This window comes from Rissa tridactyla, chromosome 10 (assembly GCF_028500815.1).
Source record: "Rissa tridactyla isolate bRisTri1 chromosome 10, bRisTri1.patW.cur.20221130, whole genome shotgun sequence".
Taxonomy (NCBI): domain Eukaryota; kingdom Metazoa; phylum Chordata; class Aves; order Charadriiformes; family Laridae; genus Rissa; species Rissa tridactyla.
Window position 1 is genome coordinate 623,222 of NC_071475.1, and position 15,062 is coordinate 638,283.

The window sequence follows — 15,062 nt, forward strand, 5'->3', positions numbered from 1 at the left end:
TGAGTCAAAAATTGGCATTTTAATGTATGGTTTGTGTACTGATTATTAAGAATATCCATTGGGGTTACTCAGATTTTAGATGTATGAACCTTACCCTGGCAAAGCAGCCATATAGCTGAGGATTAGGTTCACATGTAAGAAAATGCTGAACAAAGAAATCAAAATTTTTGGTGGGAATTTGTGAAACATTTTTTCAGAAATTTACATGTGATTCCTGAAAGTTTCATGCTGTGCATATTCACCACGAGATTTTAGTTTGAGTAACCCTGATCTATACACTTGAACATTTCTGGTACACTAAAAAAATCTGTACATAAACTTTGCATTTCCAGTTGAGGATTATGCTTAACAAAAACTCTTCTCCCAGCTTTTGCTTATATTGCTGTGCATACTCTTCACAATGCAATTTATTAATACTAATTGTTGCAATATTTGGGCTGTTTACAAGATAAGCTGTACTGTAAGTAGTAGACTATTTTTATGCTTGCAAATATTCTCCCAGACTTGCGTTTATCCCCTTATTTCTCATTTCCAGCAGGGAGGAGCTTGCTATAGAATTGATTAACGTTGCAACATTTGTAGTATCCTCAAATAAATATACAGTTTTTTCACTGCTAGAGAAAGGCCAAACTAAAGAACAAAGCACTGAAAAGAACTGCAGCATTAGATCAAATGAGTTCCCAACTCTGAATTTGAATGTTACCACCGTTTCTGCGGCAGAAGAGTCTGAAAACTTCCACGTGCTCTGAACAGCAGGTTGTATAGTCCCTGCAGTTCCAGTTGTGTTTCTGTAGGATAAAGAAGAATTATAAAACATTGCATACAGAGGCGTAACTGGATGTGTTAAGAAGAGCGACATTCCTGCTAACTGCAAGATTCTGACACTGAGCAACTCGAGTTATTGAAGGGCAGTAGGAAGCACTAGAGCTTGGACTGCTGAAATCTGGCATTGTAAAATATTACAAAGGAGCAAGGAGGCCCATCATAGCCATAAATGTTGATGCTCCTGACTCAGCTTTCTCCAGGAAGCTCTGCCCTGCAGTACATTCCTGTGTATTTATGAAGGAAAATAAAAAATGTACCATAAAAAATGTAATGGACAACCAGAACGCGACACACTTATGTATACAGTGCCTGCTTTACTAACATGTCTCAGACACTGGCTTTGCTTGCTTATGGCTGGAGTCCTCCACATCTTCCGTGCAGGGTTTTGCGCTGTGCTTTCCACAGTATCTGTCATTCAGAAGCTGCGTGCGTTGTGCAAGGAGTAAATTCAAGACTAGACCTGCAGTAACAGTAGCATTCCTTAGTTTCCAGGCAAAAAGTATATGAAACTGAAGTTAAGATAACTATAGGCAATATTATCAGCTGCAGCAAAGAAACTTGTCCAAAAAATAAGCATTAAAACGAAATAACTCTCAGCATGTGGAGAATCTCTCTGTACTCTGTTTTATTGACTGGTCTGCAGACATGGGTATTTCCACATTCTATGGTGTCGGGTGTGTGAATGAGGATATGAATAACAGAAAAGCTGCAGCATCAGTTTAAACTGTTTAAGAATTCATCAGTTTAAACCGTTTAAGAATTCTCTCTTCTATAACCCCTACATGGTGTTCAAATCCAGTTTACCATTCTGTTTGGCAAACATTAAAATATCAGAGCAGAGGTCAGGTTAGGGCCTCGTGCTTTTAACCTCACCCCAGCTGTGCTAATCCCCCACCATTTAAACCAGTCCCCACTGGTGTGGAATCGCAGGCAGGAGGAAAAGAGCGGCTCCAGTGATGCCCCAGGTGTTCAGCTCAGAGACTGTCCTGCAGCATCTGTTCCGCTGTGTGGCAGCGCGTGCAAAAGATGGAATGATTTGCTATAGAGAGTTGTAGTCAAATTGTTCCGCTGAGTTTTGTAGGGATTGAAATATGAGTCTCCATATAAAGATGAGGAGTTAGGTACTCCACCTGTATTTTCAGGTCAATGTATCCTTACTTTTGTCTTTACGTGAAACTTCTTGTGCTGCTAACTGATAACGTACTACACTGTAATGTGTGTTTGGTATTCAAGGTTATTTTTGTGTTCAGCTCCCACTGATTTTAATGAGTTTAGCCATACACTGTACAGCTGTAAGTGAAAAGAGGTAGGAATTTATTGGAAACTTTATAACATAGTTATGTTATCTCTCTCATGTCATGGCATAGGTTAAAGCTTTAGGATTTTTCTTCTTCTAGTTTTGAGGAGCATTTAGTATTTTCATCATGACAAAAGAAAGTTTAACCTGAGAAAGAGCTTCCAAGAAAAATGCGTCTTTTGTAGTTTCCATTCCTTTGCAGATATACAGCTTTCACTGATGCCCATGGTGTTCCATGCAAAAAGCCTGCAAATTTGTGCACATGAGTAGTGACGCAGTAGACTATGAGATGCCCATTATCAGTCGGTAGCTCTGTTCTACATTGTGGAACAGTCTTGAAAGATGCAATAGGAGGAAAGGAAATAAAATCTTTTCACTCCGTCTTGAGGAACAGAACAGAAAGTAACAGGTTGAAAATGCACAGTCAATATCAGATGTTCTCTAGCTGGCATTGAGTTTTCCTACCTGTGGAGAACAATCAGTAGCTGAGAGCACTTCAAGAGGACCATAGGGCTGAAGAAATTAGAATCCATGTGCCTGAACTGACTACTAGGTATTTTTCAAAGATATCCTTATTTTAATTTCAAGTTTAGTTCCAATGTTTCAATCTTAATCCATAACTGTGGAAAAACCCATGCAAAATTCTACTCAAGTGCAGATTCTGGGCTTCTAATGGCTTAACTGGATTCCTCTGTGCATTTTTTTAACTGGTACTTTCTCTCAGTTATGGTAAGGGTCTAATTCATAGATTTAGGAGCCAAATTCCACTTTGTGATAGCTGAGAACATCTGCCCAGATTCTGTCTCCAGCCGTAATTAATAGTCTCTATCACTAGGTCCTAATGAAACGTGCAAACGATGCGTGCAGGTTCCTTCACAAGATGCCCTTGGTGTCCTTCTTTCATCTTAATCTAGGCACAGAAAGCCAAAAATGAAGAGAAAGTCCAATAAGGAGAGCAGTGTTTGGTATTCCCCAAAGACAAGCAAAACTTAGGGACCCTTGTGCACGCGCAATACAAACCAATCTACGGGTTGTTTCAAGAGGCCACCCATCGTCTTGGCGTGTCTCCTGTGAGCCAAAGGCAAATAGCAGTGTAATGTTGCCTTGTGCTGGTTCTGTACCAGATTTGACTCTCAGGCTTTTGCAATACACTTTCAGGTCTTTCAATTCTCAAGACAGTATGAATAATTAGGAGTCAGAATCTGGACCTTACTGTTTAGTAAGCATGGAAATTTTATGGTTCTTGCAGTCATTTTTCTAACAACAGCCAAATCAATTCAGTGTAATCAGCTCAGCCTAATCAGTTCTTACACGAAATATAACATTTGTTGATATCAGAAGCAATTAACGCATTTGCTGGTGTTGCTTGAGCAGAATTTTTATGATTTAAATGAAATATTTAATCTACACAGAGGGATTGTTTCATATCTCAACTGCTTTTAGAAAATGAAATAACATTGTATGCATTCACACTCTAGGCAAGTGTCTTGTAAACAGCCTAAATGTGAATTTGAATAAATTGGAATATAGACTAAACATGTAACAATTCTATTTTTAGATGACAGCTTTTGGAGCATTCCTTCATAAAGGGTCCTTCTGCAGGAATTATTTTAATTTGCTGGATTTGCTGGTTGTGGGTGTTTCTCTGGTATCATTTGGTATTCAGTAAGTACTGTACTTACAATGTGAATGATTTATTTTTTGCTTTGGGGTTTTATGCTGAAATCAGTGTTCGGCTCCTTTTGTTCCGCTGTTGCGTGTGGGTGAGCAGGATCGGTGTTCAGGGTTGGGACTGGCAAGAGGTAGTGCTTTATATGGAGAGCGTTGTCACTCATTACTGATACGGGTTGGAAACAAATTACTGCTTCCCACTATTGCCAAGAGAACAAGGCAGAGCACCGTGACGCTGTATTGTATAACGAGTAATTCCTGAAGCTTCAGGAGGTTTATATACCCTCTTTTGTGCTATTGCCACATCTACAGTCTAGTTCTACAGGGTTGCTCTTTCAGCATTGACCTCCTGGGATATGTAACTTGACAGTATTTGAAGGGGAGAGGTGTTACTCAGGACTGTAAGTGGTAGTGAAGAGATTTTTTTTCCCTTTGTTTAGATCAGGCTTAAACATAATAAAAGAGTCGGAAGGTGCTTATTGATTCACTGAGCAGTCGTGCCACATTTCAAATCGCCTGTGAAACCCTTAGTGACTTAGAAAAGAGCAAGGGCTGGGTGTCAGTCAACTGCTTCCCACTTGGCGTTCTGCTCGTACTGGAATATCTGTTGCACAAGCTCTCAGTTTCACGATACGTGCTTTAACTGCTATTATTTCCTCAAAACGCAGTCCTAGCTACTTAAGCAAAAAAATGTGAGTCATTTGAGATCTTTTCATCTCCAGCGGGTTGGAAATTGAGGTATTCATTGATTTACAGGACTTCCACGCTGTCTTTGAAAGCGCTTGTCAACACTGAAAAATTCTTTGGGAACTATATTGCTCCTGACCAAAGTTAACTGCATTACAGTGTCAGACGAGCTGCTGAGCTGTTCGTTCCCAAGTTGCTCCAGAAATCAAAATGTTATGATATTTATGAGATTGATACTATTTTCTAATATTAATAAAGGATCAGTGAAGAAATACTTTAAAAAATCTTGTATATGTATCTTGAGACTACTTTGAAATTTCACGTATAAGGAAGTTGCAAGAACATTTTTATTCTTAGTAACAAAATCAGTTACCTTAAAAGTAACAGAATAACTTTTTTTTTTCTCCCTAGATCAAGCGCTATCTCAGTTGTGAAGATCCTCAGAGTTTTAAGAGTCTTGAGGCCTCTAAGGGCAATAAACAGAGCAAAAGGACTTAAGGTGTTTATTTTTATTTTTTAAGTTGCATTTCCGTTGTCCTGATTCTTCAGTCCTGCCTCAGGTTAAAAATTCTCACAGAAGAAGAATTCATTGAGGAGTTCACCCAGCAACATAAATCAGTTCCTGATTCTTAAACATATTAGGCCAGATTCTGCCCACAGTTACACCAGTTTATGTGTGGAGGAACATCAGTGCTGTGGAGAGCAGATCTGGACTGTAATACTTTCTGTGAAGCACTATGCCAGAGCAATATTTTAATTGTTTTTCTAGAATGCTTATGTAATTTGTAGTCAGTTGATGTTGATAGGTCTGTGTCAACAGACTGATAGACAAATTTAGAAAACAAGTTTAATTACGGCAGTAGTTATAATACTGACAACACAAAAATAGGAGTTTTAAAAAACACTCTGAATGTGATAAAATAGGCTTTTTACAGTATGTATTCTGTGATACTAATAAATTGTATTAAAATGTATTTTTTCTCTTTTTTTGCAGCATGTTGTTCAATGTGTCTTTGTGGCTATTAGAACTATTGGTAATATCATGATTGTTACGACTCTGCTGCAGTTCATGTTTGCTTGCATTGGAGTGCAGCTCTTCAAGGTGAGTAGACATGCTCAAAATGCATGCTGCATCGAGGAAAGCAAAGCCGAGCTGAATTCTTGGTGCCTTCTGCTGGAACTGGGTTGGTCCCGTTCTGAACCAGTCATAGGATAAATGTGTTTATTTTGCACATTCTGCATTTTGTCTTTTGTTTTTTTGTTTTGTGTATAGGGAAAATTCTACAGGTGCACCGATGAGGCAAAACAGAATCCTGAGGAATGCCGGTGAGAACATCTTTGATCTAAGAACGTCACATTATATTTTGAATAATTTAAACTGTAGCAGATAATGGGCAGGCATGTATCAGGCCATTTAGGTTTGTGTAAATTGGAATTATATTTTTAAGTACACCAGAAAACACAGGTTAGCAAGGAAATACTTCCCTTAAGGAAGGGAGTAAAATAAACTGTTTTGAATAGAGGCTATTTTGATATTTCACTAATGACAGATTGTTTCTTTCCCACAGAGGGATATACATCGTTTATAAAGATGGAGATGTTGATAATCCAATGGTCAAAGAGAGGGTCTGGCAAAATAGTGATTTCAACTTTGATAACGTTCTGTCTGCTATGATGGCCCTTTTTACAGTATCCACTTTTGAAGGCTGGCCAGCGTGAGTGAATTCTCCAAGTTTTCACAGCATTATTAAGATGGTTACATTTTCTGGAACAGTTCGTTATCATTTACCATGCCTTTTTTGGGCAACAAAGCAGTCTGAAGTGATGGTATAAGAACTTATTAATGGAGGAAGGAAAATACCCTACGACCCTTCTGAATCTGTGCACTTTTCCTGTATTTCTTCATTCACCTCAATCTATGAAGGGCAAACTTCTGTTACATTGTTTGATTCCTAATCTTTCAGATACTTTTGCTATAATGAACTATTCTTTAGCTCTAATGGAAGTAATCCTTTTAGATGTTTATCCGTGAATGCCCTTTAATTATCATATGAAAATTTTACCCCTTTGAGTAAAACTTTTACTACAAAATCAGGCAATAGTACACTACATAAAAAGGCCCAGGAAGAGCAAACTTCTACCACTCACTGTTTCCCTAAATGAGAAAAGTCTTAGAGGATAGCTTTATGGGCGGGGAGGGGTTGGGGGGGTGGTGGTGTAAAAAATACAACCATCTGGTCATTACCCTGATTCTGTTGGAAAAAAGTATGTAACATTGTGTGGTGTCATTCCTCTGGTTTCAATATGCTTGTAAGCACTGTCAGTAACTAGGAAAAGATAACAATAAACAGCAGACAATTTCTGAAATCTCTGAGTCTACGTATTTTACTCTTTTGCCATTTTAATGCTAATGAAGATAAAATTTTGTTTGTTTTTCAGGCTGCTGTACAAAGCCATTGACTCAAATGGCGAGAATGTAGGACCTGTATACAACTATAGAGTGGAGATCTCCATTTTTTTCATCATCTATATCATCATTATTGCTTTCTTTATGATGAACATATTTGTTGGTTTTGTGATTGTTACATTCCAAGAACAGGGAGAACAAGAGTATAAGAACTGTGAGCTGGACAAAAATCAGGTTAAAACTAATAATAAACTCTTAACTTTTGGAAGTATTCTTTTTTATTTATGCATGAAGAGCTTGCTTTCTGCTTTGGGTCAGAAGAGGGCACCAAACACATGTCTTAGTAAAGAAATGGAAGTAGTACATACTGTCAGCTTATATTCAGGTCATTGTATCTTCCTCTGTAAGCCAAACGTATCGGTCTTTTTGTTGTGAAAGGTGTTACATTAAGCTTGTAGCTTCTTAGTGTCTCACTGGTGTCACATTAAGAAGAATACAGCACTTGCCAGATTATGCATAGGCAGAGGTAGATTTTACAATAAGAACAGGAAAATAAATTTTGTGTTCTGAATAGTCTTGAAAGTGTTCAAAACGTTCTACTCCCCGCCCCTGCTCCCACCAGTTATTTAGAAATTCACAGGAGATATTCAGTTTCAAATTAAAAAAAAAAAATCTGTCCCTTTTTACTGTTTCGTCCTTTGACTGAGAAACTCATCAGTTACCAGTGATGATTTCCAGGTACTTTAGCCAGCATTCATTCTGCATTTTCTGCCCTGTCAGTCAGCTCTTAGAAGCATTCTTCGAAAGGCAAGTGGAAGGCCCAGCCTACGTGAAGATTTCAGGCACTAATAAAGTAGGAGATGAATCCATGATGTTCCTACATATATGACATGATTTTGCTGGGCAATTTAACCAAACTTTTACGAGTAACTCTTCCTCGGTCTTTATTTTGCAGGCTCTAGGGTTTTATGCTATGCAGTTACACTGGTTGTTGAAAACTTAGTAAAGACAAAACATGACTTAGAGGTGAATTAATAGTCATGCTACATACTATATATATACATACATATAGTCGGCGATATACAACTGTATACTACTGCATATAAAAGGTATACAGGTGAAACACTTCAGAATTTGTGAGCATTATTTGAGTCTTTGTATGTGGCTGAGTGGTGTATATGATGAGGTACAGTTGTAAATAATCAAGTGAGGATTGGTAAGCTTCTTGATTACTTTATTAACACTTAATAAAACACGCTATATCAGGTAGATAGACTGCCTGTTTTTAAGACTTAGATGTAACAATTTGCACTTATTAATTATATTATCAGTTGATTAACTGTTTGGTATAGTCTGACAGTTTTTGATGTATTTGCTTTTACAGCGTCAGTGTGTAGAATATGCCTTGAAGGCACGTCCTCTTCGTAGATATATTCCAAAAAATCCTTACCAGTACAAGTTCTGGTATGTGGTGAATTCCACTGGATTTGAATACATCATGTTTGTCCTCATCATGCTGAACACACTTTGCTTGGCTATGCAGGTAAGAAAACCAGAAGCTCTTTGGAAGCTATTGGCATAAATTGCAGGGAAGGAATACGTGATATGCCTTTCATTTGTGGCAACCTATATTTGTTTTATGACATGAAATTTAAAAAAAGCACCTCTGATCTTAGTACACTTCTGTGACATGTTCTAATCTGTTCATCAGTTCCCTGAAGTAAAATTGTTTAAAACAGCTTCATGTTGATAAAGTTCTTCCTAACCTAATCAAGCTCTTTGAGCTTTATTTTGTACCTGCAGTGTAATTTAATGTATATTGCATGCATGTGTTCCCAAGATAATCCATGTGCAAGAAAATCTGGGGAGAACATCAAAGTCTAATTTTGTTAGCAAACATTTCTGTCAACGCCTTAGACTCTTGTATGTAATGTATTCTTTCATGCAGTGCCTTCCAGCATTACTTCACCTCTGTGTAGCTTCTGTACTCCTTCTGGGTTCGTTTTGTACATGTACTACTCCATATTTGGTTGGATTGGACTGGATGATCTCTAAAGGTCCCTTCCAACCCAAACCATTTTGATATTTCTATTCTCTGTGTCTGTATCTTCTTCAGAAGTTTAAAAACTTAATATATGGAGCAACTCTAGTTTTGTGTGATAATGCAAACGTTACACAAACATATTTTCATATATTAGCTGTATATCTCTATATACCTGTGTGTATTTTTGCATGTGGGGTTTTTTTGCTCTGTATATATATTTTTGTTTTCCTAATTTTTCTATATTATGTATGCAGTTCTTTGCCAACTGCTTCTCTTATCTACTTTTCCAGATTGTCTCTTTCTTTTCCCTGGTACTTCGGATTTTGATAAGAAAAGGAATGGTTCAAATTCACTTTACAAAACCATTCCATTTTTTTCAGTAAACTTGCATGCACTGTATCCTCTTAAAAATGCCGCTCCTACACAATGTATGTTACCCTGTGACTAACACACTGCAGGCTTTTCTAAGCAGGTGTGACACAAGTTTATGTACTTTTAAAACCTAGCACAAAAGACTTGGGAAAATGCTGTTGTCCTTTTTTGAGGGAACAGTTTTCTTCCCAAAACCATTTCTCTGGAGATTTCCTTAGGATGTAGAGGAATGACAGTTTTGTTCCACTTAATGCCTAAACACATTAGATTTAAAAAACTCCATTCTTGACCAGAGATACTCCACTAGTCTTGTATGTATATTTTCCTGTGCTGCGTTTTTGCCAGTTTTGTCTTAGGCTGCCTTATTTTCACTTACTGCTTTAAAGCCTTTACTTCTAAAAGTCTTGTATTTTTCATTCACAGCACTATGGACAGTCTAAGATCTTTAATGATGCAATGGACATTATGAATATGGTTTTCACAGGAGTGTTTACTGTTGAAATGGTTTTGAAACTGATTGCATTCAAACCCAAGGTAAGTTTTAGATATGATTTAATTAGGTCATCACCGCAGGAATTAAATGTAACGTAAGTTTCACATTAGCTATGTATTATTCAAAGAACAAAAAGAACCCGCATTTCCCGCGTTTCTTAATCAGTGAAATCATAATAAAATGTTAATCTTATAATACTTACATATGTAACTCCAGGAAATTAAATACAGATGTCAGAAAAAATATTACAAGGTGGTTGATGAGATCTGGAATATTTTGAGGTAACGAAAATGTCCCTCGGTAAATCGGATAAATCATTTCCTATTACAAGCATTACCACTTCTTCTATTTGTGGTAATACATTCATAACTTTACACTAAATTTATCTCCAGTAAAGACCGGTATGTTCTGTTAGATTTCCTCTTCTGAAATGCAAAATTCTTTCTTTACTGCATAAAATATAGCCAAGTACTACAAACATACGCATAAATAATTTACATATTCAATAGTCTCTTTAGATTTTCATGTTTTCAGTTATACAAACACACTGTTTGGTAGAGGGCCCCACAGCGAGCAGTTGAGCCTTAAAGGGACACTGTCAAAATGAATAATGCAGACACATTTTTCAAAAGTAGATTTGCAAGAGAAACTGATTACTATAATCACTAATTGTAAAAAATCAGACTGTGACAGTTAATGCAGTCTTTTTGTTCAGTTCTCATACTCCATTTATGACAGTGCAAAAGTCAGTAATGAAAAACTAAACTAAATTTTGTTTTGAGTACAATAAAATCAATATTTATTCTGGGCTTATATCTATGTAAGTAAGTAAAGGGTGGTCGCTTATTATATATGGAATTTGCAAAAAGCCAGTCATGCCATTTGAAGTTTACTGATCTCACCACCTAAGGCTGGTACTTCTCATTTTCCATTGGCCTTCTTTTAAAGTAATCAGGATATCTGCATCTGCAGCTGGCTGTGAGCTGTGCCCTTTCTTGGTGTTCAGTAACGAACTGAACGACTGTAGGCTGTGTGGGCCATCTTATTTCTTGCTTTAAACAAGACAGCTCTGACACTGGGAGCATCAAAGTCATGGCTGCCCAGAGCTCAGCATGGAGGATATGGAGAGCTCTTTCCAACTTTTCAGGCTATTTATTCAGCTTGCATTTAGTCATGAGCTACTTGATTCAAAGCTTGTATTTGCCTGCAAAAGTAAAGAAATTATCCATCACTTGAGGTCTGGTGTTGAAATGTGAAGTGTGGAGTTCAGGGTGAATGCTTACCCACTCCCGTAGTCTCGCTCTGCACCGTCCAGTCCATTGTACATTTCTAATGAATTTATTTGTATTTTCGTGTCACCTACCTTATTTAAACGCTAAGGATTTCACATTCAGGATAACACAATATGAGGCCCCAGAGGAGGTAGCTCAGATACGTGGACCCACAGTGTCATGAGTATGCTGATTGTGTTTCCTGACTCATATTTCCTGTTCTATATCCGTGTTTCACACTGAAGTTTCAGAAGACTTTGCTGTATTTTATCATCTGCTCTTTGAAGGAAGGCTGTGAATCCTTGTGTGGTTCTCCATGCACTTGTGACTGTAGTCAGAAGTAGCACCTCATGCAAAACATAGCGGGCTGATCACGAGCATGTAGATCACAGTGCTCCACTTGTGTTACGGGCTTCCTGCTCGCTATCAAATGCAATGCCTTAGTGCTGGTCTCTCAGACTTCGTACAGTTTGAGTTCTAACTCTGTTGCAACATGCTCTCTGTCTGATCAGATGCTTTTACTGTGAGAGATCCCTGGATCTGAACCCTGAGAGTTTGAAGGGCAAACACTGCCAGTGAAAGGTCCTCATTTCCTGAATCTTCTTCCCCCATAGATGCAAAACACCTTAAACTTGTTAATTAGCAGCACAAGGTTAAAGGGCCATGGTATTTATCAGACTTTTGGCAGAGATTATTTAGCAAGAAGGGAGTTAAATATCTTTAAGGTTGTTCCTGTTACTCTTTGAAGATTGTAACTTTTTAAATTCTCAGAGTCTTTAACAGAACACCTATTGGCAACATGTATTACATAGTTCATTAATAATTGCAAATCAGTCAGCAGTCTTAAGCAGAATGTGAATGTCTTTTAGTAATCTAAATTTTAAACTAGATACGTGCTTAAACAACAATGAATTGCTTTAACTCATACTAAGATTTAATAATAGTAGGAACAATCTGAAACCTAATTTAATGTTTTGCTTTAGGGTCCGTGAGGAAAGACTGATTCATTTCCTCAATGTTTGTGTCACTGGTGGGTTCCTTAGTCTACTCTGGCAGAATGGATAGTTTTATTTATTAATTTTGTGCATTAAAAAAATTATTTCAAAGATGCTCAAAGCAGCAAATAAGAACTCCATTACTCACCCTGTAAAAATAAGAATAGATAAAAACATGTTCGTTTTTATCTCATCTGCTTGACAGTGTCCCCTTAAAACGTTGACAAAAATAATGTGAAAACTGTGATCTTTTGATTTTGCTGGTCGTGCAAACTTAAGGCTACTATAAATTATTGATACTCTTACTATGATATTGTGTTGTTTAAAACCAAGGTACTGCAGACTGCCCTCCATCTCTGAAATCTGTAGAACTTGGGTAAGCGATAGATATTACAGGGGATGCTGAGTGTCTGGCACGCTTCTTGCGTGGGAGATTGGAGCACAGAGTACTTTGGAGAATGAGGCCCTAAACTTCCCAACAGAGTACTAAAAGCACTAAAATGTGGTAGATCTGTAGAAACATATTTTGCTGTTAATTCGCTATGCCTACATATTCCCCAGGAGTTGTGATTTTATCCTTCAGCATTTCTCAATGAACCAATTTTTGTAATGTAAGTTAAAAGAGCAGGCCTTTTTGCTTCACATTGTTCTTCACATTTGCTAAAACCTGTTACTTAGCATGGTTTAGTACAGTACAAAACAAAATACAGCTATGAAATCTGAAATAATACATCAACACATACTGTATGTACGGCTTCATGACAGCTAGCTGTTACTTAAACTTGTAATGATTTTCCATGTCGTTTTACATCAGATTTTTGTAAGAAAAAAGGAAAGATGGCTAGTAAGTGAATTGATCTTGGGTCATTGCAGTGGTGAAAACAACTTATTTGCATGATGTTTATTTGCTGTGACTTGTCCATTCCTCCCTTTTCCAAAACCATCTTTATTTTCTCTTAGTTTTTTTGTTTATTTGTATGCTTTTGCTTTACATATTACTTTGAACAATATTTGTCTATACTGATGGAAAAGGTTTCATAAAATAAATAAACGTGTAAAGTATTTTTGCTGTATTGAATCAAAATGTGAATTTGTTATTTCAGTGCCTTATATTGTAGCATGTCTGGTAAAGTCACTTTTTCTATAGTTGAAATGAAACTTTATTTGGAGGATCTTTGTTCGGTTCCCATTGTTGTAGAGGAAGATGGATAGCGCAGCTCTTGATCGTGCTGATTATCTGTTTGCTGTTTGCCAATAGTCTCTTATTTTATGTATGTATATAAATACCGCTATTTTAAAATCAAGAAAGATACTTCTTTTAAATAAGAGAGTTAAGGAATGTGAATGATCAGGAAGAATATTATGACAGTAGCTCCCCTTCTTTAGTTGGCAGCTGCTAATTTCTTCAGGATTATAAATTTCAGTATCATTGAGGTGGTTCATCATGGTATTTAGTAGAAACTTTGGGAATGGCCGCTTCTCGTGAAGCGGGATGAGTAAGGAAGGAGCAATAGGGAATTGTGCAGAAGCTCCCGGAAATGGATGCGTTTGTTCAGGAGGCCAAATCCATGAACACTGGCTTTTGCCCCAAAACTGGAATTGATGATTAATCCCAAAGAACCAAAGCACGTGGCACAAAGGGCTGTAGTGATAATCATACTCTGATCTCGTTTCCTCTTACAGCCCCTTCCTTAAATAAGGAAATGATTATAGTAATTTATGTTTTAAAAGGGAGTAGCATTAGAAACATAATGGGGCTTTCCTGCCTCTGCTCAGTGCTGGCTCTCCTGGAATACGCTGTAGAGACGTCGTCTTCTGTAGCAGCTCTCTCATAGTCTCCAAGAGCAAATTTCTACGTCAAACTAGCTTTTATCCAAATAGTAATGCACCCGAGTGTAACCTTTGAACAGTTTAAAATATTGAGAAAAAAAATTGTCCAATTCTAAAAAATTTTGTAGCTGATTTTGCTTTTCTGTGGTAACAACACATGTAACGGCTTAAGCTACTCAGCTAAAACATTATCTTATAGTGAACAGTGTAATAATAACTGTAACTAGACATAAGGTTAAATCAGCACATTTGTCATTTTAAACTTTTTGCTAAATTTATTTTTTAGAGCTTCAACGGTGGCTGACAAGTTATTATTTTTAAATTAATTACCAGGAAAGCAGAATGTACCTGTACAAAATGTATATTTCAGCCTTTGTCATGTATTGCACGTTCCTTAGTAATGGTTGGCTGATAAATTAATATATCTGAGAAAAAGGGCAAGTTCAGTAAATCTTGCAGTTCTGAATTTCTGTAATAACTAGGCAAGATCCACATATTGCAGGAAAGCTACATATCTTGTCTCCTTAGGCTTGCCTTCACCAGGATAATACGTCTCGATTCGTTCCCAGTGACAGACTGATCCTGGAACCTACCTCAGGGTTTCTTCTGAAATACCTTTTTACTCAAACAGGCAGTTTTGATACCGATAGACAGCTGATGGTACGATAGCACTTTATAACCGTTTGCCGCAGTGTGCCAGTAACATACACATAGGGAACATATTAAAGCCATAAAATGTCAGAAGGGTAACTAAGCAATTTATGAAAATTAATTTTCAGGCATTGGCCTGGCTGCATTAAAAGCATTAAGAAATTGTGCCCCGAGTGCAAATGTAGTGTGAGTTCCTATGTTAAACCTAGTTTATGACTAGAAGATTGTCGGTTCTCTAATATTTATGCACAGTTCGGCATTAAAAATTGTGCATGATTAACCAGTGATGAGCTTTGACCCTTTGAATATTTTTACCAGTCACTTAGGTAGGACTGCCAGAAAGTCATTAGTGTTAAGGAGGTTTCGGTTGGCTTGGTCTTGTAGAAACGTTATTCAAGGGATTTTGTCGTGCTTGTTAGGGTATACATGTTAGAAGTTTTCAGCCTTGCTAGAGGTCCAACAGCAGTTTTGGATGATGGCTTGCTTGCCAACGTTGTGCTTATACGATGGTGTATCCTG

At 37.3% G+C, this 15,062-nt stretch overlaps 1 protein-coding gene across 1 annotated transcript in view; it reads left to right on the plus strand.

Annotated features, from left to right (window-relative positions):
• CACNA1D (calcium voltage-gated channel subunit alpha1 D) overlaps positions 1-15,062 on the plus strand; it is a 198,034-nt gene that overhangs the window by 134,038 nt on the left and 48,934 nt on the right. Inside the window, exons 22-29 of the mRNA XM_054215757.1 lie at positions 3,681-3,787; positions 4,892-4,979; positions 5,475-5,582; positions 5,754-5,806; positions 6,049-6,195; positions 6,920-7,121; positions 8,272-8,430; positions 9,727-9,837. Of these exons, the coding sequence (XP_054071732.1) occupies positions 3,681-3,787; positions 4,892-4,979; positions 5,475-5,582; positions 5,754-5,806; positions 6,049-6,195; positions 6,920-7,121; positions 8,272-8,430; positions 9,727-9,837 (975 nt within the window). The remainder of the gene's footprint in view (positions 1-3,680; positions 3,788-4,891; positions 4,980-5,474; positions 5,583-5,753; positions 5,807-6,048; positions 6,196-6,919; positions 7,122-8,271; positions 8,431-9,726; positions 9,838-15,062) is intronic.